The sequence below is a fragment of the Microtus pennsylvanicus genome, chromosome 14 (assembly GCF_037038515.1).
Source record: "Microtus pennsylvanicus isolate mMicPen1 chromosome 14, mMicPen1.hap1, whole genome shotgun sequence".
Lineage (NCBI taxonomy): Eukaryota > Metazoa > Chordata > Mammalia > Rodentia > Cricetidae > Microtus > Microtus pennsylvanicus.
Window position 1 is genome coordinate 36,381,244 of NC_134592.1, and position 27,485 is coordinate 36,408,728.

Below are 27,485 nucleotides of genomic sequence, written 5' to 3' on the forward strand. Positions count from 1 at the left end.
GTGAGTCTTCATTGTCATTTCAGTGGCACACGCCTTTAACCCAGCACTTGGGAAGCAGAGGCAGGTGGATCTCTGTGAGTTCGAGGTCAGCCTGGTCTACAAAGTGAGTTCCAGGACTTCCAGAGCTGTTACACAGAGAAGCACTGTAAAAAAAAAAATTAAATGCTACGGGTTTCCTTTAATTTGGAAGTGAAATACAACACCCTGTGCCAGGCCTGCATACCTTTGTTTTGTTTTTTTTTTTCAACAACTGGTATACAAAGCATAGTGACTACCAAAAGCGTGGTTGGGTTGAAAGGATTATGAGGGTGTGCCCTCCAAGAGTTTCCTGTAGCTGTTTTACACACAGCGATAAAAATTATTGGTGGAAAAACTTGAGTGAATTTTCAAAAAGAGGGAGTCAGGCATGGTATCTGTCTCATCCCAGCAGGAGGGAAACAGGGGCAAGGGGACCCTGAGTGCAGGACCAGCCTCGGCTACATAGCAAGACCGTGTCTCAGAACAGACAAGGAGAAAAGGAAAGAGCGCTTGAAATGAACAAGCTTGGAGTTTGAGGTTAATCAGTGTAGGCTTTAGCTCTCTGTGTGTGTGCACACATGTGTGCACATTTGTATGGATATGTGCTAGGCCGTTTAAAATCAACATCAGTTAGGTGTCTTCCTGCCTTTCTCTTTGGTGTTTGAGTTTTTGGTGTTTTGGATTTTTGGGTTTTTTTTTTCCAGACAAAGTTTCTCAATGAACATGACACTCATTAATTTGGCTATATTGTCTGGTCAGAAAGCTCCCAAGATCCTCTTGTACTGGGATTATATGCATTCAACCCTAGATATTTATTATTGTTATCTGGTTTTGTTGTTGATTGTGTTTTTATTATTGTTTTGTTTCTTTTTATGTATGTAGGTGTTTTGTCTGTATGTATGTCTGTATACCTTAACAACTGAGCTATTTCTCCAGTCCAGATTTTGGGTTTTTGTTTGTTTTTTGTTTTATTTTGTTTTGTTTTGAGACAGGGTCTCACTGTGTAGCTCTGCCTGACTGGGAACTCACTTTGTATACTATACTGGCCTCATACTCATAGAGGTCTCCTGCCTCTGCCTCCCAAGCGCTGGGACTAAAGGCAGGTGCTGGGATTAATGGTATAGACCACTACACCTAGCCCCCCCTTTTTTTAATGTGGGTGTCAGGGATCTGAACTCAGGTCCTCATGCTTGTGGACAAGCACTTTTCCAACTGAGCAATCCAAGCCCCTGCATATTAATTTAAAGAATGTTCAAGTTTAGTCAACTTGATTTCCAAAGGAGAACATCTAAAACCATATCCAGAGGCACTGGAATGATGGCTCAGAGGTTAAGAGCACTGGCTGATATTCCAGAGGACCCAGGTTCAATTCCCAGCACCCACATGGCACTTCACAATTGTCTGTAACTGCAGTCTCAGGGACTCTGATGTCCTCTGCTGCCTTCTGCAGGCAACAGACTTGCACATGGCACACAGACATACATAAATCATCCATATACAGTCAAATAAAAATAAATATTTTTTTAAATGCATCCAGGGGTGTAATGGTTAAAAGTACCTTATCTTAGATAAATAGCAGAAATAAGAGTAACTAAAGAGAAATTGTATTTGTCAAGCAAAGCATATGCCTGACCTCTATAATTGTGTATTATTCCTCTAGAAATTACTTTCTGCTGTTTTCCGGAGAAAACTTGAGTTTCTTTTTTTATCAGAAGACCTCCAAGGTGACATTCCAGAGAACATCCTCCAGGTAAGAAAGACTGAGGTCCATCTGCTGTCACTCAGCAAGTTTAATTTTTAGGGCCATCGGGGAGACAGGTCTCTAAGATGTTGACTATTCTTTGTTTGCAGAGAAAGCAATAGGCAGGCCCCTCCCAGGTGAGTTTAGAATGAGTATCACATACCTGACTTTGGAATTCTGGAAGCAGATTGCCCAGCAGAACTAATCGCAGCAGGCGATCAATTGTTCTTTGCATTTCACCTAGAAGGAACTCATTACTTGGGTTTAATTTAAGATATTTGAACTGTTGATGAGTAGACGATAGAGAATTTGAAGGAAGAAATGAATATTTGATAGACTTGTCTTCTATAACAGATACACTAATGTTTTTATAGCTAATCAGTGTACCAACCTTCTAGAGGCAGAGTCCAACTAAATGTTCTCTTTGTCTAGGTAAGCATGATTGCATATGCCAATAATCAATAATTTAAGGCCAGCCTGAGCTATATAGTAAAAACCTGTCTCAGTTGCCACCCCCCAGAAAGTTAACAATCAATAGATAGATAATATATAGATATAGTTATCCATATCTATAGCTAGATATCTATAGATTGATATAGATACTATTTTTATATTATCTATCAATTACTAGATTTTTCCTATAGATACATATAACTATATCTATATAGAAATATATTATATATTATAATATATATCAGTTGCTACTTATTAACACTCAATACCTCATTTATTTATTTTAAATTTTGTTAGCATCAAACCCAGTGTCTTGTAACATTCTAGACAATCACTCTGTCCTTGATCCACACCCCAGCCCATTATCACAGTTCTGGCTGTCCTGGGACTTACTCTGTAGACCAGGCTGGCCTCAAACTCATGGAGGTCCACCTGCCTCTGCCTCCTGAGTGCTAGGATTAAAGGCATGCACCACTACCACCCAGCCATTACTTGTTTTCTTAAGACCCTGCTACCAGATAAGATATATTTATGGTAGGACTTATGTGAGAACTGACTTGTATTAGTTCAAGGACTCATGAATAAAGAGTCTTAATAAAAAGAGCCATCGCTGAACAACATCTCCAGATGTAGGAAACAGTGCACATCCCTGTGCCCCTTTCTCCTTCATTCTGCCTATATGAGCAGTCTATAGAGAGTCATGCTTCTCACAGGCTAGCTGAAGAGGCAGACTCAATACGTAATTAAGCTATTACACAGGAGACATATTTTTAATAAACCATACGGTATTCAATTGTTCAAAGGTGTGTGACTTAAAAACATTAAGCAAGTGCCTGATGTCTGTTGCTGTAACCAAATACCACAGGCTGGGTAATTTATAAAGCGATTTGTTTAGTTCATGGTTTGGAATACTGAAGAACAGCACAACACTGGTGTCTGCTCGGCATCTGGAAGAGCCTTCTGCCTGCACCGTAACATGACAGAGGTCATCGCGAAGTGAGAGGGGACAGGCGTGCTAGCTCAGGGGTCTCTCTTCTTACAAAGCTTCTGATACCATGGGGATCGGCCTTGAGATAGATTTCATCTAATCTTAACTCTCCCAAAGGCTCAGTCTCCAAATATTAACACATGAAATTGGGGATTGAGTTTCTAACACATGAACTACTTTGCTGTGGTTCGTTTGAGACAGCGTCTCGGCATATAGCCCAGGCTGGACACAAAGTCTCAGCTTCCTGTGTTTCCAGGTATGTGCCACATACCTGCCTACTGACACAATGAACTTTTTAAGGTGCACAGTCAAACCACAGCAGAAGGGTTTTATAGGAGGATAAAAAATGGATTATGTCTTAAAACTTAGACAGAATTCAGATTAGTAGTTAAAAACTGATATGTAATTTTCCTTCAAAAATTAGATTGAATTGGGCTGGAGAGATGACTCAGCAGTTAAGAGCATTGCCTGCTCTTCCAAAGGTCCTGAGTTCAATTCCCAGCAACCACATAGTGGCTCACAACCACCTATAATGAGGTCTGGTGCCCTCTTCTGGCCTGCAGGCATACACACAGATAAAATATTGTATACATAATAAAAATAAATAAATATTTTAAAAATGTCTTTAAAAATTAGATTAAATTGTGTATAAGGTGTACATAATGCCTTACCCACCTGGTCTATAAAAGTATAGTCTTAATTAGGTCACTAAAAATGTTGAGGAGAGTGGGGGTGGGGCTTGGGTGGCTGAGCTAATCACTTTTAACCTCAGTCTCCTCAGTAAGACAGGAATAACTATGGTGTCTGCTTCTGGAGATTGTCATCATGGTTGATCTGGTTCTTCTATAAAGAGCCTTGATAGTTACTAGCTATACAGACACCTATAGAAATGTTTGCTATGGCTGCTGAGCCATCAAGGCACACAGGTCATCGCCATCTTGGTGGTCACCACACTCCCTGTCTTCGTTCTCCACCTAGGAGCTGTTCGAAACCTTAGCACAAAGTCCAGGAGACAGCATACCTGACAGAAGCCAGAGTTGGGAGAGCGGGACCCCTCAGTTCAGCCCTGAAGCTGTCTCCGCGCTCTGGGATGTTCTGAAGCAAGCCCCCCAGCTAGCCCGGGCCCTGTTGGAGCTCCTGCTTGTAGATCACCACAGCACCAGCCTCTGTCAGAGCCCTCTGCAGAAGACACTGCTGGATCGCATTCGAAAGGCACTACAGACCCTTCGGGACCCTGCCCCTCAGCCCCCTGGGGTGGCCGACGCTGTCTGTGGAGCCCTTCAGGCTCTATGTTGCACTGCCGAGCCACCAGAAAGTGAATGGCGGGTCCTCTGTGAGGAACTGTTAGAGACCTGCAGGACTGAGGGCAGTCCCCTGCGGGAGGAGCGGCTGCTTGGTTGCCTGTTACACAAGGCTGGACGGGGCCTACTGTCCCTCTACGGCCAAACCTATGCAGAGAAGGTGACAGAAAGGACACCAAAGGCCACACTTCCAGGAAAAGGTGTGTGTCTTTTGCTGTTTCTCCTTTAGTAATTTGGTACTTTAGTCATTCTGATGTCCCCTCTGAAGTTCTGAACTAGTGTTGTACCTGCTTGTTGTTCAAGACAAGAGAGGCTAAGCAAAACCACAGAGCATTTTCTTGTTGTCGTTGTTTGTTTGTTTAAAGCATAGCTTAAGGAAATAGCAGGAGCAGAAAAGAGCTTTGCAGAAACTACTGAGAAGATTGAAACATCTTTCAGATAAAGTGTAAACAGTAGAGTTTAACTTTTGCAAGAGTCTACTCTTGGTCTAGGAAGATGGCTCAGTGGCTAAAGGTGCTTCTACTTACCACACTGGCCCAATGATCTGAGTGTGATCCCCAGAACCTACATAAGAGTGGGAGGAGAGAATGGACTCCCCATCATTGTCCTCTGACCTCCGTAATATGCACATGCTTGCACATACAATATAACAATAATAATGATACATTTTAAGTAAAAAATACAAGTGCCTAGTCTCGGACTGACTGGTTTTCAGTGTGGACTTTTGTGTGAGAAAAAGGAGCTGTTCATTAGTAACCCTCCCGGTGTGATGTTCAGCGTCCCCAGATCATCCAGATCCTGAGCGGGCAATGCTGGCCCTGTTCTCCACCCCTGACCCAGCCCACGCCTGGAAAATGGCCTTTTTCTACTGCCTGAGCAACAACAAACACTTCCTGGAGCAGATCCTGGTGAGTCGAGCTTCATTCCTGTGCACCATAGAAGAACCCAGAACTCTCCCAGGGCTATTGGGGTTTTCTCTGTTTCTCTCTCACTCACATATCCAACTCCTGTAGTCTAATCAGTGGCAAGTCATCTGGTTGCCATCCCGACATCCCTCGAGAAAGGAGCCTCTGAGAACCAGTTCCATTCCTAATTGATGCTGTAGCCACTTTAGGTTGAACCTGTGTTAGGAAGCAAGATGTTGGCTGTGGGTCAGCTTTCTGGGGGATGTAGACAGCAAAGGCCACGGCAGCAATTCAAGGCCTAGCTGGCAGGGAAATTTAATTACTCTAACTCTTGCCTTCTAAATTACAGCCGAACCTCATTTACTTCAACAGATATTTGTGAATCTCAAGTTGTAGGTTGTGGGCTATGCTAAGAGATGGGGTTACAAGAGAAGTCAGTCCCTCACTTCAAAATGCTTAGAACGTACTTTTGTGAACTGTAATTTTATGTAACTGGCTACCCTAGTGAAACTGGAACTAATTCTTTCCAGTTCAGGTAAGCAGGTAACCTTTGCCTTACAGGTAACGGCGCTAACCCTGTTGAAAGAGGAAGACTTCCCAAGCCTTGGGTGCCTGCTGGATCGAGAATTCCGGCCTCTCAGCCACCTGCTCGTGCTCCTGGGCTGGACACACTGCCAGAGCCTTGAATCAGCTAAACGATTACTCCAAACACTCTACAGGACCCAGGTAACTCGGTCAGCGCCCCAGGGTGCTCCAGAAGCAAATGCCTTGGGGCTTTGGACCTAGAAGAGTTCCTAGTCTCACAGTCAGCCACAGTGTCTGAAGCCTAACTCAGTATTTGTTTCTTCTGTGTTGACATAGGACCAAGGCCATGATGAGCTTCTCAGGGATGCCTGTGAAGGATTGTGGGCTCACTTAGAAGTCCTGGAGTGGTGTGTACAGCAGAGCAGGTATGTCCCTGTCAAGGCTTTCCCCCTTCCTACCATACCTGGAGCACACTCAACCCTATACTCCATTTCAGAAAAAGAAAAAAAAATTGATTGTGATGGCCAGATACAAATAATTGTTCCATCTGTTAAAGTAGGTTTTGGGGAAAACCTAAGTAATGATTAGCTTCCGTTTGTGACCACCATGTCATGGCCAAAGGATAATTTGGAATCCAAAAGAACAGCAGCTAACAATCCCTACGCATGCATGTACTATAGGCCAGGCATTGTGCTAAGCCTCTTACAACATTCTGGCAAAGTAGATCCAGACATGATTGTTGCTTTAAACACTAAAGGTCACACATGGTGGCTTACAGTTTAATCTCAGACCCTGAGAGGCAGAGGCAGACAGATCTCTGAATTCACAGTCAGCTGGTTCTCCATAGCAAGTTCTAGGCCAGCCAAGGTCACATAGGAAGACCTGCCTTCACCTAGATCTGAGTTTCCATTTTGTTCTTCATGAACCTCACTAATGCCTCGGGAAGCAGGTGGAGTAGTGTGTAGGGAGGGGCTCTTTGAATAAACCAAAGAAGCTTATTTGAAAGCTACAGAGAGTACAGAACTCAGGGACTTGGATCTTCAGGTCCTTCTTAGACTCCACTGGGCAGAAAGGCCCTTCCTAGATCCTTTCCAGACAAGCAACTAACTTGATGGCTGTAATTCCTCAAGGTGGATGTGGATAAATGTTTCCTTTTATCCTAAACCTAATAAAATAGTTTGAGAAGGTGAAACCCAAAGTACTAGAGGCCAGAGAAGAAGAACAAGAGGAAAGAGAGTTGTCTCTCTGCAGGGCAATAATATAAACCACCTCCTTATCCATCCTTCCGACTTTGCCTTCCAGCAGCCTCATACCAAAGAGAGAGCTCTTGTGTCACTTACATGGTGGAGACAGCCACTCCGTGCTCTACTCTCTCCATCACCTCACAAACCTTCCAGCCCTCAGGGAGGAAGAAGTCCTCAAGCTTCTTCAGAAGGTGCCAGCTAAAGACCTCCAACAAGAGCATGGTGAGTTGGTCATAATGTGGTCGCATTGTGTCACACAGGTCCAGGAACTTCCTCAGGTGAGAACACATGTTTCCAGCAGGGAGATATTGCTTTGACTTGCTTTGCAAAAGGACCTACCACAAACCAGTGTTTCCACATTCTTTTTTTTTTTCTTCCTCCACCTCCCATAAAGATGGGAAACTTGTTTGGCAAATTTCCTAGAAGAACTAGAGTTCTGATTCACAGTGAGAAGTGTAAAAGGCTTCCAAGGATGAGGTTGATATTTGGCCTCTGAACCAATTGCACCTGGAGCTTGGGACTTAAATCTGAAAAGGCTGTAATAGGACCGTGACTGGGTACAAATCATGTGGAATATAAGTTAGAGTCCAGGCAATGGAGACCATGTATCATATAGACAGAAGACTGGTAGAGAAAAGCAAAGCAAAAAGGACGAAGCTGGTTTTGACTAGGGGGCAGGCCTGGGACGTTGCAGGTCAGACATGCAGGAGGTTGCAGGTCAGCCCTCTGCTTCAGTCATTCTCGCTGCTCATGCCTGAACAGGCTAATTCTGAAGTTCTGCCCATGTCTCTGCTTCAGATACCCGTGATGCCTCAGCCCCCGAGCACCTGAGCCCGTGTCAGAGCCTGACCCTCTACCAGGGCTTCTGCGCCATGAAGTATGCTGTCTATGCCCTCTGTGTGAACTCACACCAGCATGCTCAGTGCCAGGACTGCAGAGACATCGCCTCTGCCTCCGAGGACCTGGCCGTGGCAGAGCCAGGCAACGATTCCCTCCCCCACGCAGGTACAGAGCGTTCCCGTCCCCCGCGTATGCAGGCACCTCTCCCAGGGACTGCTTTTTGTGGTTACCATTTCCTTCCAAGATGGAGTGCCCTTGATTTGAAAGTACACAGGAACAATTTTATCCATTTATCAGCCTCTGCATCAAAGGGATGTGCTTATATCTTAATGGATCTTAATCCATTCATCTAGCATAGTATTTGGCAAATGGTTTACTTTTTGTAGCTAGACACCATGGTAAGAATAGCATTTCAGGAGAAATGCCATTTCTGGAGAGATGGCTCTATGGTTAAGAGCTCTGGCTGCAGCCCGGCTATGGTAGCACATTGCCCTTAGTCCCAGCACCCAGGAGGAAGGGGCAAGTGGTTCTCTGAGTTCAAGGCCAGCCTGGTTTACAGAGTGAGTTCTGGGACAGCCAGGGCTACATAGAGAAACCCTGTCTGGGGAGAGTGAGGGGAGAGCACCGGCTGCTCTTCCAGTTCCGAGTTGAACACCCAGCACCTACAAGGCAGTTTATAATCACCTGTAACTATAGACCCATGGAATCTGATACCCTCTTCTGATGACACATGTACATGCAGATAAAACACACACATACGTAAAATACATAAATTGATAGGTATTTTAAAAATAATAAAGCAACTCAGGTTCAAACTTACCTGCACAGTTTATATCTTTATATATATTATGTGTATTTATGTATATGATATATAAATTGAAGCTCAGTTTTAAGACACAGTACTCCGAATAGAACATACTTATGAGTTTTTTTTTTCTTTTCCCTTCCTTCCTTCCAAGTCGTACTGTGTAGTACAAATGGAAATTGATGTAACCCGATTTAGCCTCAAACTCTTAAGCCTCCCAAGCACTGGGATTACAGGCCTGAAATAGCATGCTTAGTTCTGATTTTCCTTCTCTTCTTCTTCCTTTTCCTCCTTCTCTTCTTTTAAATGTATTTTTTAGGTTTTTTTAAATACATGTAGGTGTTTTGCCAGCATGTATGCAATGCACCATGCACATGGCTGCTTCCCACAGAGACCAGAACACAACATCAGATTAAAACTGGAGTTTCAGGCGGGTGGTGGTGGCACACGCCTTTAATGCCAGCACTCTGGAGGCAGAGGCAGGTGGATCTTCCTTAGTTCAAGGCCAGCCTGATCTACAGGTGCATTCCAGGACAGCCAAGACAGCTAGGGTGACACAGAGAAACACTATCTGGGAAAACAAACAAACAAAAAACAAAAAAAACCTGGCATTTCAGAGGTTGTGAGCCATGATGTAGGTCCTGGGAATCAAACCGAGGTGGAATCAAACCGGAAGAGCAGCCAGTGCTTTGAGTCACTAAGTCATCTCTCCAGTCCCTTTGTTTTTTTATGGCAGAGTTTCATGCTATAGCTCAAGGTAGCCTTAAACTTGTGGCAATCCCCCTTCCTCAGCCTCCTGAATGCTGGGATCAGAATTGTACTACCACACCCTTGTTGAATATCAAATATTTAAGAGACCTAGGCAGCCTGAGATTAAACAGGAGGTTAAAATAGAATTGCGGGGTGAGAAGTCCATGTTGTTACCTTAATTCCTAGAATAGGAAGTCCTTGTCAGAGGTAAGGGATGACACCAAAATAAGGGAAGAGCAGAAACAGAGGGGGTGTTCAGTGGGCTGATTTTTAGTGTTTTGCTCTCTCTCCTCTCCCTCCGGCTTCTGCTCTTACCCATCCTCCTTAGGTGCTTCCCATCTCTTCACAACATACCTGGCCAGATGCCGACAGTATCTACGCAGTATCCCCGACTCTCTGTGCCTGGAAATTCTCGAAAACATCTTCTCTTTGCTCCTCGTCACCTCTGCCGATCTCCACGCAGAGCCTCACCTGCCCGAGGACTATGCTGAAGATGATGACATAGAGGGGAAGGGCTCCTTGGGCCTGAGGTCTCCGTCAGAGAGCCCTCAGCACGTAGCCCCACCCGAGAGGAAGGCAGAGCGGGGTCCCCTGGGACCCAGGAGCCTTGAGCACACAATGCCAAGCTGTCCAAAGGCAGAGCCAAAAGACTGTTCGCCGGGACCTCACAAGCACAGCTTCTTGGACCTAAAGCACTTTACTAGTGGCCTCAGTGGATTCCTGGCCGATGAGTTCGCCATAGGAGCCTTCCTCAGCCTTGTTCAGGAGCAGCTCGACGAGATCGGCAGCCGAAGCACTCCCGAGGAGACAAAGCTGCTGGAAGGCCAGAGCGGCTCCGGCTCCGCAGGCAGAGATGGACTGCAGAGCCGCCTGCACCGGTTCTCAAAGGTTCTCTCCGAGGCCCAGTGGCGATATAAGGTGGTAACCAGCAACCAGCGCTCAGGTGAGTGAAGGGGGACAGAAAAGAGGAAAGGAGGAAAGTTCCACGACGTGGGCGCCGGGTGGGCACGTGGGAGCCACACCCGAATTCGGGGACCTCTCAGACTGCTCAACATCTCAGAGCTTAGCAAAGGTGACCCCTGCCTGCTTCCACAAAAGGTCACATCAAAGCTAGACACTGTGTCTGTGTTTGCTATTGCAGAAGACCAACCTTCCCGAAGATACCGGCCCATTGCCACAAGGCACTCTAGTCTCCGCCGAGGTCGCCGGACTAGAAGAAACCGGGCAGGTGATCCACAAACCTCTCTTTTCTCTCCTCGAGTCTGGTTCCCACACACCTACAAAGAGGCATGCCGATGCTTGCTTGTCTAATGTTCTTTTAGGCAGAGCACATTATCAAAATAACAAAAGTCGGAAGGATCCTCCTAGTCCCACCCCTTCCCGGTCAGGTCCTAACTTACATAGCCATCCAGAAATTTCCCACACAACACAACATGCACATCCTTTCACATATGCACAATGACACACACACACACAAACACACTGTAAACACCCTGAGTGAGATGAAGGGATGCCCTAAGGGAAACGTGGAAAATCTGCCTGGCAGTGTTGCCACGGCGCTGAAGATGCTCAGTGATAGGTTTGGGACATAGGCTGAGTTTGCGTCCACCTGCATCCTCCGGACCTAGAACACGTCTTCTGTCTCCTTTTCCCCACAGGTACCTCATCGTTCCACAGGGCTGCCTCAGTAGTGCGCCAAGGGGACTCCCTTGATGGTTGACAGCCTCTATAGGGCCACACAAAGGGACAGGCAGCCTGAATTGGCAAGTCTCAGCACTTAGGAAAGCTGACGCTGAGCCACTTTTCCTCCTCGGCTTGCATCAGGGCGAGCCACATCCTCTACAGCAGAAAACATCTATCAGCCTATTGGTTCCTAGTCATGATAGTTTTGCTTTCATTTTACCAAGCTATTGCTAGTCAGCAGATGGTGGTCGCTAGCTCCTAGGACTCTGAGGCCCCACATGGTTAAAAACCACTGGTATAGGCTGTTACCCAGAGAGCTCTGGGACCACATCGTCCCTTCCACCCATCCTCACTGTAGACACCCTTCATCCTCAGTCTACCCGGAGCTCGGCTAGTAGACTGACTTTGCGGTTTATAGGCTATAAGGAGCTGATGGCCGAATTTCACTCTTCTCCCTCTAGATGGCCGGGAAAGAGGCCCCAACCCATCCCTGGAGAGTACCAGCAGTGAGCTGAGCACAAGTACTTCAGGTATTTGGGTCCCAGACAGATGTTAACTTCAGGCAGCTTTGCCCATGTCCAGACTTGCCGTGCCCTGTGGTGTGAACACCGGAAGGAACTGAACCTAGGTTCAAGGTTTATTCTGCATAACGGAGATGTCAGCTAGGCAAAGGGGAAAGACTTTCTCTCTTAGTTAAGTTGCCCAGCAGCAGAGAGAAAAAGGTGGCTATTCAAGGGAGATAGTTGTTACTTGTATTCTAAGATGATGACAAACGCCTACCTTTCATTTAAACAAAAAACAAGACCCATTTACAGAAAATATAGAATTGTGGGGAGAGGTGACAGCTCTTATGTTTTCTCCCGACTATGTCCAATGTTCTTCGCCCACCAGAAGGGAGTCTGAGCGCTGTGTCTGGGCAGTTGGAGCTAGACAGCCGGTTGCAGCCCCAACCTCAGAGTTCCATCATCCCCATGATGTTCTCCCCACCGGAGTCACTGCTGGCATCCTGTATCCTCAGGGGGAACTTCGCAGAAGCCCACCAGGTAACAGGAGACTGGTCACGGTAAAGATGCTACATCAGCCCCTGACTGTTTGTCATGTTGTGCCTCCAGGAAAGCTAAATGCATGTGACCCCAAAAGTACTTGAGAGTACTTACTGGGGAGTCTCATGGAGCAGAAAAAGACAAAGGAATTTCCACGTGTGCAGGCCCAGTGCTCGGCGCTGCAGGTTTAGAGACATTGAGTTATTTGTTTTCTTAATACAAGCAGTGTTTTAACAAACTAAAATAGCCACAATCTCACCACCACCTCTGAACAGTAAAACTTTTGTTTCTTGCTCCATACTAAAAATCATAATGCAGATAGCTTTTGGTAATACACAGAATGACAGTTTAGTCCCATGTACAGCATGGGGGCTGACAAACTGGAGTGCCATAGAATACAGGGAAAATAACCCTGGAATAGCAGTCAGAACAACACAAGCTCTCTGAGCCTTGATCCTCTGTGGACAATTGTAGCTCAGTATAATTCCTGCTTCTCCCACCTCATAGTAAGGTTAAGACGATTATACAGGAGCTGGGAGAAATACAGGAATCCTCTGTGTTGTTTAAACTCAGTAGCATTAAGTACCATTCTTCTATGCTTCAAATGCTCTGTGAATTTTTTTTTTTTTTGAAACTTAATGCTGGTCCCTGAACATCTAGGTTAGAATGTCCTATGGCATGAGTCCAGTTGTTCAGAAGATCTAGAAGAAATCTCCATGCTGAGATGGTCTTTCCTTAACTCCCCTCTTCCTTTTAGACTTCCTTCTTTCATAATTGGAGCCTCTGGACACGACAGGGGACCCCTTCACCAAACCCTTTCTTTTGTTATTGTTATTGTAGTGCTGGGGATGAAACCAAGGGTCTCACACATGCTGGGATTTACATGAGTTATACTCCTGGATAAAAAACAGATCCCGAATCTCATTGCTCTGTTGTTGTTGTTGTTGTTGTTGTTGTTGTCGTTACTTCTCAGCCTTTCTTCAACCTGAACAACTTGGCTAGGAGTTTGCATGATGCTTTCTCCCCTAAATATTTTTAACCTAGTTACAAAACAAGTTTTATGTATTACAAACAGTGTTACCAAGAAAATAAAATTACTTTTAATACTATTAACACTATCATATAGAAACAACCAATGTAAGCCAGGCAGTGGTGGCTGCACACCTTTAATCCTAGCACTTGAGAGGCAGAAGCAGGCATATCTCTGAGTTCAAGGCCAGCCTGGTCTACAGAGTAAGTTCCAGGACAGCCAGAGCTGCACAGAGAATCCTTATCTTGAAAATACAAAACCAAAGAAAAGAAAAGAAAAGAAAAGGAAAGGAAAGGAAAGGAAAGGAAAGGAAAGGAAGGAAGGAAGAAAGAAAGAAAGAACGAAAGAAAGAACGAAAGAAAGAGCCAATGTTAAAGATGTGTATTTTTGGCCAATATTTTTCCAATAATAGTCATCTACTCATGTTGCATTTAAGTCACTTTCTATGCAACACACAGATTGCTTTCAGCCTTATAATAATGCTGTGGAAATGTGATCACCCTTGTTTGTAAAGCCTTTGGAGTTATTTCCTTAAGAAAAATTCTCATAGCTGGGCATGGCGGCTGCTGCTGGTGAGCCCAACACTGAAAAAGGGTGACTGCTGTGAATTTGGGCAACCTGGGCTATCGAATAAGAACCTGCCTCAGAAAAGCAGGGGACAGGAGGGGAATGAAAGGGGTCTTACCTAAATTACTAAGTCAACACATACTTTAGGGCAATGTCTCAGTAGGTAAAGGCACTTGCCACCCAACCTGAAAACCTGAATTTGGAAAACCTCCAGGACATACATGGTTGGAGGGGAGAACTAACTCCTGCAAGTTTCTGTCTGACTTCCACATGTGTGCTGTGGTACTCATGTGCCCACACACATTCTCTATAAACAAACAAATAAATCAATAGAATTATAAAAAGTGTTTTTGGTTTTTCGAGACAGGGTGTCTCTGTATAACTTTGGAGTCTGTCCTGGAACTCTGTAGACCAGGCTGTCCTCAAAGTCACCGAGATCCGCCTGCCTCTGCCTCCCAATTAAAGATGGGATTAAAAGTATTCCTAAATATATTTTTAACATTTAAAAGAATACCAAACTATTAACAGCAGTTGTGGCATGCCCCTTGAGGATTTATTCTTACAATTTGTTAGTGTGTTAGATATAAAATAGTATCTGTGCTGGTTTATGTCAACTGGACGCAAGTTAGAATCATCAAAGAAGAGGGAGCCTCAATTGAGAAAATGCTTCCATAGGATCGAGCTGTAAGCAAGTCTGTAGGACTTTTAAATTAGTGATTGATGGGAAGGGCCCAGTCTATTGGGCTAGTGGTCCTGAATTCTATAAGAGAGCAGGCAGAGCAAGCCAGTAAATAGCACCCCACCACAGCCTCTGCCTCCAGGTTCCTTCCATGTTTGAGTTCCTGTCCTGACTTCCTTCAATGATGGACTCCGATGTGGAAGTGGAAGCCAAATACACCTTTTCCTCCCCAAGTTGCTTCAATCATGGTGTTTCACCATAGCAACTAAAATATAGTATCATACATAACTTAAATTCCTAGTAGGAAAAGTCTTTTCTTTTTTATTTCCCATAGGTGTTTCCTCTGAAATCACGGCTAACATTTGCTTATACCTTCTGAGCTTTGATAATTTGTTAATGGACTCCTATGAGCTGTTTTGTATTTTGTCTCTCCTTAACTTTCAGTGCTAGCTGAGTGTAGTTGACACACACATTTAATCCTAGCACTTGGGCAGGAGAGACAGGTAGATCAAGGCTGGCCTAGTCTATAGAGTGAGTTCCAGGACAGCCAGTGCTACACAAAAAATCTCTGTCTCTAAAAGAAAAGCCAGATGTTCTCTGATGCTCTAAAGTAGCCATCTTGGGGCCATAGTCAAATGAGTTGACCTAGCATCCTGTCTCTAGATATCCCCAGACTATGTGGACCTACCACCGCCACACCCCTCCCTTTCTCGTAACAGGTGATATTCATGTTCAACCTAAAGTCTTCACCCAGTGCTGGGGAGCTGATGTTTGTAGAGCGTTACCAAGAGGTGATCCAGGAACTGGCCCGGGTGGAGCATAAGATTGAAAACCAGAATTCCGATGGCAGTAACAACACCGTTCGGCGCACTGGCAGTGGGCGCTCAACTCTGCAAGCCATTGGCAGCGCTGCAGCTGCAGGTTAGTCTTTCTTCTTGACATTAAAGGTGGACGGGTAGCTGGGGTGGCGGCATAAGGGAAGAAACCACCTAAATCTCCATGAGAAACCGGCAGAGATGGAAAGCAGGACTCCCGTCCCAAAAATCAGCCATTTCCTAGCTGCTCTTGGCCTCCCTGACTAGGTGGGTGGAGTCACGTGGCTGCCCCTGAAGCCACTCCTGCCTGTCCCAGTGCATTTTGGGATCACTCGCTCTGGCATTAGAGGAGCTGTTCCTGTCTCGTGCAATCATCCAGCAGTGAAGCCTATTACTTGACTGTCCCTAAAAGAGAAAAATCGCTCATTAGTGTTTGCAGCCTGGGGACCACATCTCAGTTCCCAGCTGTGGCAGCACATCCAACAGCTGCTTCCCTTCTTTCTCGAAGCAGAAGCTTGCCCCACATTTTCACATTGCTCCCCAAACTCCATAGACCAGGGTACCATCATGTCTTGCCCTTTACATGTGATTCAGCCCTACTTAAAATACATGCCCAAGTTCTCCTGCTTGTTCAGAGGTTGTTATGACTCACCGACCTGGCACTGACATCTCCCTGGCCCCCCTATTTAAAAAATATTTAGGTACATCTTTTCAGTGGTTTTGATAGACTAGGGCTCTTAAAGCAGTAGTGATGTCTACTTTGCTTTCTTAGCAATATATTCAGAGAGTGTTTCCAGTTGGCCCACCCTGACCCGGATCTTTCTCAGCCTGCTTTATATCCTGTTGGGAAGACACACTCCCTCGTCACTGCCTTCTGGGTTTATTGTGGCCTTTTTTCATACCTTTGTTTTGGTTCTGTAAGAGCGGGCCCCAATGAAAGTGTTAGTGTGCAGCTCCTGTGCAGGAGAGCCTCACACAAACTACTTCTCATACGACACGTGGCGGGTAGACTCACCTTAACCCTTGCTGTTTGCTCCACGCCCAGGAATGGTGTTTTACTCCATCTCGGACGTGACTGACAAGCTTCTTAGCCCCTCTGACGACCCCATCCCCACGCTCCAGGAAGATTTCTGGATAAATGCGACCCTGACGGAGCCCAGCACTCCTCTTAGAGAAGTTCTGGAAGACCTCAGTCCCCCTGCCATGGCTGCATTTGACCTAGCCTGCTGCCAGTGTCAGCTCTGGAAGACCTGCAAACAGCTTTTAGAAACAGCCGAGCGGCGCCTGAGCAGCAGCCTCGAGAGCCGGGGTGAGTGGGCATCCTGCACCTCTCCTCTCTCCATTCCTGTTCATTCATTCATTCATTCTCAGCTATAGTGATGAGCTCAACAAGCCTTAAGAAGTTGCAGAGAGAGTGGAAGGAGAAGTATTTAATTAACATTAGTTAATTCCCTTGTCCTAGTGGCATAAATAGAGACTGTTGGGTATCTCGTATTCATAGACAGCAATCTGCAGCCCTTTGAGGAAATTCTTTTTTAATTTATTATAAAATTGAAGGAAGAAACATACATTCAACAGGAAAGCCAAAAGTCAGGGAAGAAGTAGAGAGAGGAGGAGGAAGAGGAGGAGGTAAGAAACACAACGGCATATAGTATGGAGATGCTACAAAGAAACCCGCCAAACCCACTGCAAGTTGGTACTTGTTAAAAAGACGGAAAGAAACATATCAAGAATGATACAGATGGGTAGGTGGGGTGAGGGTGTAGCAGCTTGAGCTCTGGATTCAATCTGTTAGCATACAGAAACCAAGGTCCAAGTGAATCAGTGCCCTCAGACTACAGGCCCCTCCTGGGTGAAGGCATTGCCCTAACTTAGGACTGCCATGACTCTGTAAGCCAGAGTAAAGGAAATGTCCTAGGACATGTACATGGAGTTCTTAGAGCAGTGGTTCTCATCCTGTGGGGTACGACCCCTTTAGCATCACATGACCCTTTCACAGGGGTCGCCTAAGACCATTGGAAAACACAGATATTTATATTACAATTCATAACAATACCAAAATTAAAGTTATGAAGTAGCAATGAAATAATTTTATGTTTGGGGGGTCACCACAACATGAGGAACTGTGTTAAAGGATCACAACATGAGGAAGGTTGAGAAGCACTGTCTTAGAGTAATCAGGTATGTAAAGTATGAAGACAGACTGGGGTAATTAGAAAATATAAATCTGATTCTGGCTCAAGTCCGTGGCTGAAGAGAGTAGGAAGGCAAATCCACAAGAAAAGTCCCTTTGCATTTGGTCAGCAAATGCCACAGAATGCCATAGATTCTGCTGCTGGTAGCTGAGGCAGTCCTGGAGTCTCTGGCAATGCGTTCACCAAGGTCCTGCTTGTTGTCACCCAAAATGACACAGTTTGTAGCTCACAGTTACTATTAGAAAAGACAAAGTCACACAAGGAACTGAGCATCAGCCTCTGAAAACCCATTTCTTCCGGCGTCCCTCTTCCTCCTTCTATTTCAGGTCGACAGCTGGACCAGGTTGTCCTCAATCCCGATGGTATTCGAGGTTTTCCTGTTGTCCTTCAGCAAATTAACAAGATTCTCAATTATCCACTTACCTTAACGGGACAAACAAAACCCGGTGAGAAGCCTTACTGCACCATCTCCTCTCCTAGCTTTGTTTTTCCTGGACTTGGAACAATGAATCAGCAGACTTTTTTTCCCCGCTTCCTCCTTTCTTGCATGTTTTCCACAGAGACTCTAGAAGAAAGGGGAGGAGGTGCCGCGCGGTGCAGCGTCTTGGAGCTGCTTCAGACATGCTGGCCCAGCCTCACCGAGGACTGTGTTGCCAGCCACACCAGCCTTTCCCAGCAACTGGATCAGGCTCTGCAGTCACTGCGAGAGGCACTAGTGCTGCCAGGTACAGATCTGCCTGAGTGGGAACAGAGAAGCAGAGGACTGAGCGAGGGAGATGAGACAGCCAAGGATTTATGAGCATTTTGGAGCAGAAGCTCTGTACTCTAGAGCTGGGCTCAGTCGGCCCTTCTAGCTGAGCAAGGCACAACTCAGAACTGCATTTCTCTCTTCCCCAACTCTTTTGTTTGTTTGTGGTATTTGGAGACAGGGTTTCTCTGTGTAACTTTGAAGCCTGTCCTGGCACTCACTCTGTAGACCAGGCTGGCTTCGAACTCACAGAGATCCACCTGCCTCTGCTTCCCAAGTGCTGGGATTAAAGGCGTATGCCACCACTGCCCAGGCATCTTACCCAACTCTTAATTGAAAGGACACTTAACACTCTCAATAGCAGGTACATTTTTTCCCTCGTGGTGAGAAATATACCCAGCTGGTAGTTAGTTGTTATTGATCGGCCATCCCCAAAAGCTTCATGTGCTCTTCATAAAGATACTTCACCCCAGAGACAAGAGGCTGAAACAACTATGTAGCCTGATTTCTCTAGACTCCAAGCTCTTCCTGGCTGAGATCACTTGCCCACGTGGCTGAATTGGGATTTGTGTTTGGTGTTTGTCTACCTTCTGAGTGTGGTGCTCACAGTCACCCATGTCCCATAGACACCCAGTGCATTCTGTAGGATGCTCAGTTTACACACTGGATCAAAAGCTGACCCAAAGCTGAGGGTCCTGAGAGATGGCTCAGTGGTTAAGACTATTTGCTTCTCTTCCAGAGGACCCAAATTTAGTTGCCAGCGCCCACACTGAACAGTTCACAAGCACCTATAACTCTGGCTCCAGTGCGTCCTACATCATCTTCAGGCCTCTGCAGGCACCCCAGATCCACATACATGCGTGCATATATAAAAATAAAAATAAAATGTTTCTTTTTAGAAATCGACCCAAAGGGGCTGGAGAGATGGCTCAGAGGTTAAGAGCATTGCCTGTTCTTCCAAAGGTCCTGAGTTCAATTCCCAGCAACCACATGGTGGCTCACAACCATCTGTAATGAGATCTGGTGCCCTCTTCTGGCCTGCAGGCATACACACAGACAGAATATTGTATACATAATAAATAAATAAATATTTTTTTAAAAAAAAAAGAAAGAAATCGACCCAAAGCTAGAAGCAGAGACTAAAGCCATGTCTCTTCTCCCACCCTTATTCCTTTCAGAGCCCAGGAGTACTCCACTCACGTCCCTAGTGGAGCAGGCAGCCCAGAAGGGCCCCGAGGCAGAGGCCCACCCTGTGCACATCCAAAGTCAGCTCCTCCGGAAGACCCTGGGGAAGCAGGCACTGGCAGGCGGCAGACAGGCTGACTATGTGGGCGTCTTCTTCAGCTACTGCAGCACCCTGGCGGCCGTTCTTCTCCGGAGTCTGAGCTCTGATCCCAGTAAGTAGTGAGAATGGTAAAGAGTCATGAACGATACGGAGCCCGTTATTTAGGGAAAGGAATAGGCGTGCTTCCTTAAGGGGCTCTTTCTAGGTACACAGTATCTAAAGGCACCAGACTGTAGAGTTCTCTTATTCATCTATCTATTTTTTTGCATCTTTGTGTTAAGTAAAATTATACATGGAAGTCCTCAATAACAGCTCATGGAATTGGAGCCTCAAAAGTATCTCTGAAGCCAGGAGTGGTGACGCATGTCTATAATCCCAACCCCCAGAGGGCAGAGGCAGGAGGACCAAGAGTTCCAGGCCAGCCTTGGCTATATAACACCCTGTAAGGAAAACAGAACAAAAATTCTACCAGACCTGGGGTCCATTGTAGATCTGAGAGTTCAGTAGGAAAATGAAGCTTTTGACTTGAGTCGCAGATTGAGTTCGTAACAAGTTTTAGGCAGATGGATAAAAATCTGAAATCTTAAATTTTCCAGATTCCAAACCTTTTTAACCACCAACCTGATGCCATAAATGGTTTGACAGGTCATAATGAAAATACTATATCGTCTTACCTTCGGGTTCTGTATATAAGATATACATGAAACATGCGTGTTTAGACTTAGATTTTAGTTCCCATAATCCCCTGTCCCATGAATGCTAACATTCCAGGAGCCAAAACACATCTAGTCCCAAGTGTTTCGGAGACAGAATGCTCTCAAAGGTTTAAGTGAGCATTGCGTGCTGCCTGGTTAGAGTGGCCACTGAAGTTTGTCTGGGTTGGAAGTCGTTAACACTGTAATATGTAAATGAACTTGTATCCGGGGTCATGTTGAGAATACCTTTACCTGCTATGAGTCAACAGAAGGGTTCTTCATGTTGTCACCTTTGTCTTTCACAATATGACTATGGGGTCTCTGAACAGAGCCCTAAGCCGTTGCACCCAGCAGGACAAACAAAGATTATTTCTTTACTTTCTCAGACAATGTGGAGGTCAGGGTTGGAAACCCCTTTGTTCTCCTGCAGCAGAGCTCTTCCCAGCTGGTGTCCCACCTCCTGCTTGAGAGACAAGTTCCTCCAGACAGGTAGGCGTCACCTGTGACACTTTAACTCTTTGTCTCTCCTGCCACCGCTAGTGTGTGTTGTAAGTAGGAGACTAACAGCGAGTCTTCACTCACAGATGAGCAAAAGCCAAAGGTTCAGTGACATGGATCATGGAGGCTATAGAAAAGTAAGCATTCTCAGGTATTGCTGGTAAGGCATAAAAATTGCTATAACTCCTCTGGCAAAGCATTTTATCAGTATCTATTAAGATTACAAGTTGACCACAAATGTTTGTAAAAAGTAATCAGCATCCTTAACCTTCAGGGGAATGCAAATTAGAACTACTGGGAAAGTCTGTCTCACCCGAGTCTGCTCTCAGAAGCATATGACAGCGAATTCCAGAGAGGCTATGGGAAGACGGGAACGAACCCTTGTTCAGTAATGGGGAGAAAATAAACTGGTACAGCCCCTGTGGAAATCAGGGTGGAGGTTTCTCCGAGAGCCAAAAGTTGGACTGCCATATGACCTCGCTACACCACCCCTGTGCAAAGATACTTACACCCGTGGCCTTGCTGGCGGCTGACCTACTCACAGTAACAGGGAAATGAAATCAGTTGAGACATTCATCAAGGGCTGAATGGATGATGAAAATGTGCTGCATGTGCACAGTGGAAGCTAATGCTCTATAAAGAAAAAGGAAATGGGGGCTGGAGAGATGGCTCAAAGGTTAAGAGCACTGACTGCAATTCCAAAGGTCCTGAGTTCAATTCCCAGCAACCACATGGTGGCTCACAGTCATCTGTAATGAGATCTGGTGCCCTCTTCTAGCCAGCAAGCATACAGACAGACAGAACACTGCATACATAATAAATAAATAAATTTTTTAAAAGAAAAAAGAAAAAGGAAATGTGACAGAAAATAGATGAATGCCAAATAGCATACTAAATGAGGCAACACAGACTCAGGCAAATACGACATATTCTCTCCATATGCGATCCTAGCTTTAATATGTGATATATATATATATATATATATATATATATATATATATATATATATACATACATATGTGTGTGATCATAGGTCATAAAACTAGAAAGGGGACAAGATGGGAAGAAGAGGTTGTGGTAGGGGTGTTGTATCAGATACACGGGTTATGAAAACAAAGGGGACAGCCGGGTGGTGGTGCACGCCTTTAATCCCAGCATTCGGGAGGCAGAGGCAGGCGGATCTCTGAGTTTGAGGTCAGCCTGGTCTGCAGAACAAGTTTCAGGACAGCCAGGGCTACACAGAGAAACCTTGTGTTGAAAAACCAAAGAGAAGAAGAGGAGGAGTAAGAGGACAACCAAAGCCGACAGGGTTAGGAGTCGGTGGGTAGGGGAGAGGAGTCAACAAAAGAAAACTACGAAAACGCCGTAATTAAATCTTTTATTTTGTGTGCTATTGAAAACCAAACAAATTGCCTGGGCAGAAGTGTTACACCCTTTAATCCCAGCACTTGGGAGGCAGAGGCAGGCGGATCTCTTGAATTTGAGGATAGCCTGGTCTATAGAACGAGTTCTCGGATAGCCAGGGCTGCACAGAGAAACCCTGTCTCAAGCGAAAAAAAATTAAATTGATAGGTCTTTTAACCTAGTAATTCTGACTCTTGGTTGTACATATGAAAAGCGGTACGAGTGCAATGGGCCAGAAGACTCCATGGTACGCAAAGATGGGATGAATTAAGTTATATTATACTTCATAGCTATAGAAAAATCACCTCCCTATAGAGGGGACAAATCTGTGGAAGATCTCTCAGATTATGAAGTGAAACAGAGCTGAGTAGTGTGTCTGGTGGACTGCCTTTTGTGTTATTCTTAAGAGAGCCTTCATTCTTTTTGCTATGTGATGATACCTGACTGAAGGCCAGCGCTTGGGAGGTAAAGGCAGTAAGTTTGGGGCCAGGCAGGACTACACAGCAAATGATCTAAAATGAATGAATAAATGCATGCATGTATGTATGCATGCCTTTGCAAGATTGGGTAGTGGTGCCTATGTGTTCAGGCCTCCCATGACTTCTGCTTCTTCTCCTCCAGGTTGGCAGCCCTTCTTACCCAAGAAAGTCTCAACCTAAGTGTGCCACAGGTCATTGTCAGCTGCTGCTGTGAGCCCCTCACTCTTTGCCCTTCTCGACAAAGCCAGCAGGCCTCATCCCTTCTGACGTGCCTGGGCATGCTGGCTCAGGAGCACGCCTCTCACCTTCTGGATGGCCTGCCCCTCTCTATGCCGGGTTCCCCTAGACCAAGCGAGAATCCCTCAGCAGAGAAGAAGTCTCGTCCCTCCCCAAAGGACTCATCACCCCCAGCCTTCACCTCCTCTGCCTTGGCCTTCCTTAAGTCTCGCTCGAAGATACTGGCCACAGTGGCCTGCCTGCGGGCTTCCCGAGGGACAAGAGTCAGCAAGCCTAGCCTGTCTTGGAAGGAACTGCGGGGTCGCAGGGAGGCACCTCTGACTGCAGAGAAGGTAGCTCAGGAGTGTGAGCACCTCCTGGAGCAGTTTCCTATGCTCGAAGCTGCCCTCCTGGCTGCCTGGGAGCCTCTACACCAAGCCTTGGAGCCAGGCCAGGGTCTGGCAGCCAGTCTCTGTGGTCAGGCCAGTCTCTCTACTGTGCTTCTGGGCCTGCATTCTCCTGTGGCCCTGGATGTACTCACTGAGGCCTTTGAGGATGCCTTGGTGGCCAGAGATTGGCCACGGGCCCTTCAGCTCATTGACGTGTATGGGCGCGACATGGACGACCTGAGCAGGATACGGGATGCGGTGCTGAGCTGTGCCGCAGCGTGTGGTAAGCAGGGTGCTCCACCTCCCTCCCTGTGTCCTGATCACACTGTCTTCACAGGAGCTCTAGAGAGAGTTACTGCATCGCCATAGCCTCACGTTCCTGCAGCTAGGCCAAGGCTCAGAGCAGTTAGAAAACTTACCCAGGATCGTGAGTTGAGTCTAGAACCCAAGCCTGTGTGGCTTTAGAATGGGTAGCTAGAACCAGTTTCAACCTTTTACAGTCCTGTATGTCTGAGTCATTGTCAGAGGTATAAATGACAATCTGGGCCCTGCCTTCAGAGGTCCAGGATGGAGTTCAAGTCGATGGTAACTGTAGGAGAGAAGTTAGCAGTCTCCTGCAGAGTACTCTAGGCCACGTGGTCTCTGTTACAGCTATGCCAGTGCAGCCCGAAGGCAGCCAAAGTCCACACGTAAGGAACTGGAGCATCCGCATGCTGATGAACTGTGAGCTGGGTCTGGTGGTCAGTGCGCATAGCCCAGCACTTGGGAAGTTTAAGGCCAGCCTGCCTCAAAACGAAACAAGGGGTTAGAGGGATGGCATGGTGGGAAAAGTGCTGCTGCTGCTCGAGCGTGAGGCCCTAGATCCCCAGCACCCAAGTAAGAGCTTGGTGTGTCCAGCACACATTTATAACCCCAGCCCTTGGGGGACAGAAGCGAGTAGATCCTGGGGGCTGGCTGGCCCGCAAATCAAGCCAAAGCTCATGTTCCAAGTCAATAAAAGACGCTGCTTCAAAAAGTAAGGTCTGAGGCTAGTGAGATGGTTCAGCTGCTGAAAATGCTTACCAAACAAACCTCAATAGCTGAATTTGAGCCCCAGAACAAACATAAAAGTAGGAGGGAGCCAACTCCCAAGGCTGACCTCCGCCATGGCATGTGTGCAGCTTTACTGACATACATAATTACATACGCACGCACGCGCACACACACAAGCACACACACACACAATAATAAATAATATTTTTAAAATTAAGGTGGAAATCAATAGAAAATACCCAGCATCAACCTCTGTTCTCCACATGTACACACACACACACACACACACACACAAGTAAATAGAAGAGATTTTCATGTGTAATCAAAATAGAAAACCAATGAGCCACACTGCTCCACTGGAGATGTGCTGCTGTACAGAGAATCTTTGTCATAGCCCCAGAGCTGCCCTTTGAAAGGAGACTGCCCCACAAGGGTAAGAAATTCAGTAAAAGAAATATATGATATTAATTTCTTGGGGTCTATCTTTTCATGTCTCCAAGATCAACTTTATGAATGAGTGTGGGACAGAGAGAGAGAGAGAGAGAGAGAGAGAGAGAGAGAGAGAGAGAGAGAGAGAGAGAGAGAGAGAGAGAGAGAGAGAGAGAGAGAGGAGAGAGAGAGAGAGAGAGAGAGAGAGAGAGAGAGAGAGAGAGAGAGAGAGAGCGCAAGCGCGAGAGCGAGCTACTTAGTGACAGGATATTTAGGGAATGAGGCTCGTTTACCTCCGATAACTTTTATGTAGGATGCAGAGTAGAAATCACAGGGAGCCCTCAAACCTTATTGACAGCCGAGTTTGCAAGGGCACTGGATATGCAGCAGGACAAGATGTGGAAAGCATCCCTTCCTTCCTTCCTCTCCCCTCCTTTGTCTGTCCCTCCTTGTCTCCCTTTAGAGAGTACCATGGCTGTGGCAGGCTTGCATAAAGAGGGGCTAGGAGGAGAGGGTTTCTCCCTGTCATGTAATATTCCGGGTATAAGACCTAGCTGTAGTCACGTGGAATGGAAGGATCCTCCAACCCCCACAAGCTCCTGGGCCATAAAATAGAACAAAGCCCTCTTAACTGGAGCTTTTAAACTTCTTCAGGGCAGGCTTGCTGCCCCCGAACATTGCTTTGTCTTGTAGACAAGGAAGGTTGGCAGTACCTGTTTCCTGTGAAGGACGCAACTCTGAGAAGTCAGCTGGCCCTGCGGTTTGTGGACAGGTGGCCCCTGGAGTCATGTCTGGAGATCCTGGCCTACTGTGTTTCAGACATGGCTGTCCAAGAAGAACTAAAGTCTGAGCTGCAGAGGAAGCTGATGGAGCTGCGGGTGTATCAGAAGGTATAGGCTGTTGCGTCAAGAATAGAAGACAGATCTCTTAGCCGCTGTCCCACTAGCCCATTCTCTCACAATGGGGTATTCTAGGAAACAGAAAATGTAGGCTAGGCTTTTCCTCTGTACCGGACTTTTGTTCTTACATGAATGAAAGGAGGCCTCTTGTCTAGCTCTGTGTGGTTTCTCTTATTGTTTTAAATGCATTTGCATTGAGGAAAGATAGTGGTAAAATTCATGCTGGGATGGTGTTGTAACGTCCACAGAGGTATTTTCACTTGCGTGAATGAGCTTTTGTATAAATTCTACTTACATCGTGTCTGTTCTTAAATATTATTTCTAAAGCTCGGCTAATTTCCAGAACCATTTTGAATCTTTCAACAGTGGAAGAATCTTATGGGGTGGGTTCTATCCAAGTTGAGGAGGCTCAGGGAGATGGACTCAGGGTATCCGGCTGTATAACCAGTATATAGTATATGAGAGCTTTCCCCTGTGGCCTGGGACAGAGCCTGGGGCTCACCAGGCAAGGTGAACATGGCAAGGGGGGAAGGTTTCCTTTCCGTGCCTCTTGAACAGTTTTCATCCTGAGCTCAAATGCTGCAGGGAGGATGATGATGCATGGGTCAGGCTGGAAGGAACTCCTTGGGTAGAGTGTTGAGGTAGAGAAACTTGGGACAGATGACCTCAGGATGTTGGACAGGCTTTGAACCTCTGAGAACCTCTTGTCCTGTCTGCTGGTCAGACTCCCCTCCAATTTTACTTCTGAAGAGGTTTATTGTCACCAAACGACCCTTGTCCATTTGCTTTCTTCCCCCTCTTTTCTGAAAAATCCAAACAGCCTGAGTCTGGGGCAGAGTTCAAGGGATAGCTCTTTTCTTGTGGGCATGCAGATGATTTGTTCTCGGGGGAGAAGCTGCCAGGTAGTTTATGGTTTGCTCATCTTTCCTTAGGTCCTAGGTTTGCAGGATCCCCCAGTGTGGGCTGACTGGCAGACCCTGAGGAGCTGCTGTACTGAAGACTCATCGTCTGTCATGAACATGATTCTGGAAGCACAGGTACCGTTTTCCAGGATGGATTCATCTTCCTCCCCGAACCGTACCACCTTAGCTGGTGTGTAGATAGAATCCTTTGCAGGTATCGATGTCCACAGATTCTCTAACTACAGTATCATCTTTCCTTCTTTTAATTGTGAGATTTGCCAAAACACAGGGAGATAGAGAGAATAACACGTCACCGTGGCATTCCCATGTGGGATTTTGTACACTGTGTGCAGAATGTTTCTACATGGACGCTCTTCATCATGAGCATCCTTCTTACTAGGATGAAGTCAAGTCTCTCATCAAATCACATGTCAATTCTTGCTCCTACTTCTAGTTGTTCCATACCCTTGCCAATTCTTTATATTGTCCACTTTGTGTGTGTGTGTCTGTCTGTGTGTGCCACTAGGATGGTATCTTATTCATGATTGGTCATGAATGAGAATCTCTTTCCTGTCTTTGTTGTCCATTTTGGCACTAATAGAAATGAATCTGCCTTTTAAGAGGCCAATACATATAATTCAAAATGTAGAGGCTCATTCAAACTGTCGTCCTCCATTCAGGAAACATTTAGAATATTGGTGGGCACTGTGCAGAAAGGTGGTAAGACAAAGATTAATAAGCTTAGTCCTTGCCCTTGAGTGACTCACATTTTAGGGGGGAAGGCAATGTAAGATACATCCCAGGTGGCTGTGATGTAAAATATCAAGTGGCAAAACTTAGCCCAAAGTCAGACAAGGCAGACCAAGGCAGAGGCACAGAGAGGGATGCTAGACAATGTTATAAAGCTGGATGTAGTAGTACACACCT

The 27,485-nt window shown here is 46.0% G+C and overlaps 1 protein-coding gene across 3 annotated transcripts in view; it reads left to right on the forward strand.

Moving 5' to 3' along the window:
- The window catches only part of Zfyve26 (zinc finger FYVE-type containing 26), a 62,320-nt gene that overhangs the window by 4,372 nt on the left and 30,463 nt on the right, over window positions 1–27,485 (forward strand). For 2 of the 3 annotated variants that reach the window (XM_075947241.1, XM_075947242.1), the window contains exons 4-23: window positions 1,679–1,768; window positions 4,179–4,701; window positions 5,279–5,409; window positions 5,968–6,132; window positions 6,268–6,356; window positions 7,234–7,397; window positions 7,974–8,180; window positions 9,899–10,513; window positions 10,712–10,798; window positions 11,715–11,783; window positions 12,145–12,296; window positions 15,292–15,493; window positions 16,433–16,696; window positions 17,909–18,028; window positions 18,143–18,307; window positions 19,509–19,727; window positions 20,697–20,799; window positions 22,834–23,579; window positions 25,451–25,647; window positions 26,589–26,693. In XM_075947241.1, coding sequence (XP_075803356.1) covers window positions 1,679–1,768; window positions 4,179–4,701; window positions 5,279–5,409; window positions 5,968–6,132; window positions 6,268–6,356; window positions 7,234–7,397; window positions 7,974–8,180; window positions 9,899–10,513; window positions 10,712–10,798; window positions 11,715–11,783; window positions 12,145–12,296; window positions 15,292–15,493; window positions 16,433–16,696; window positions 17,909–18,028; window positions 18,143–18,307; window positions 19,509–19,727; window positions 20,697–20,799; window positions 22,834–23,579; window positions 25,451–25,647; window positions 26,589–26,693 — 4,413 coding nt within the window. The remainder of the gene's footprint in view (window positions 1–1,678; window positions 1,769–4,178; window positions 4,702–5,278; window positions 5,410–5,967; window positions 6,133–6,267; window positions 6,357–7,233; window positions 7,398–7,973; window positions 8,181–9,898; window positions 10,514–10,711; window positions 10,799–11,714; window positions 11,784–12,144; window positions 12,297–15,291; window positions 15,494–16,432; window positions 16,697–17,908; window positions 18,029–18,142; window positions 18,308–19,508; window positions 19,728–20,696; window positions 20,800–22,833; window positions 23,580–25,450; window positions 25,648–26,588; window positions 26,694–27,485) is intronic. The other variant, XM_075947243.1, reaches the window with a different exon arrangement.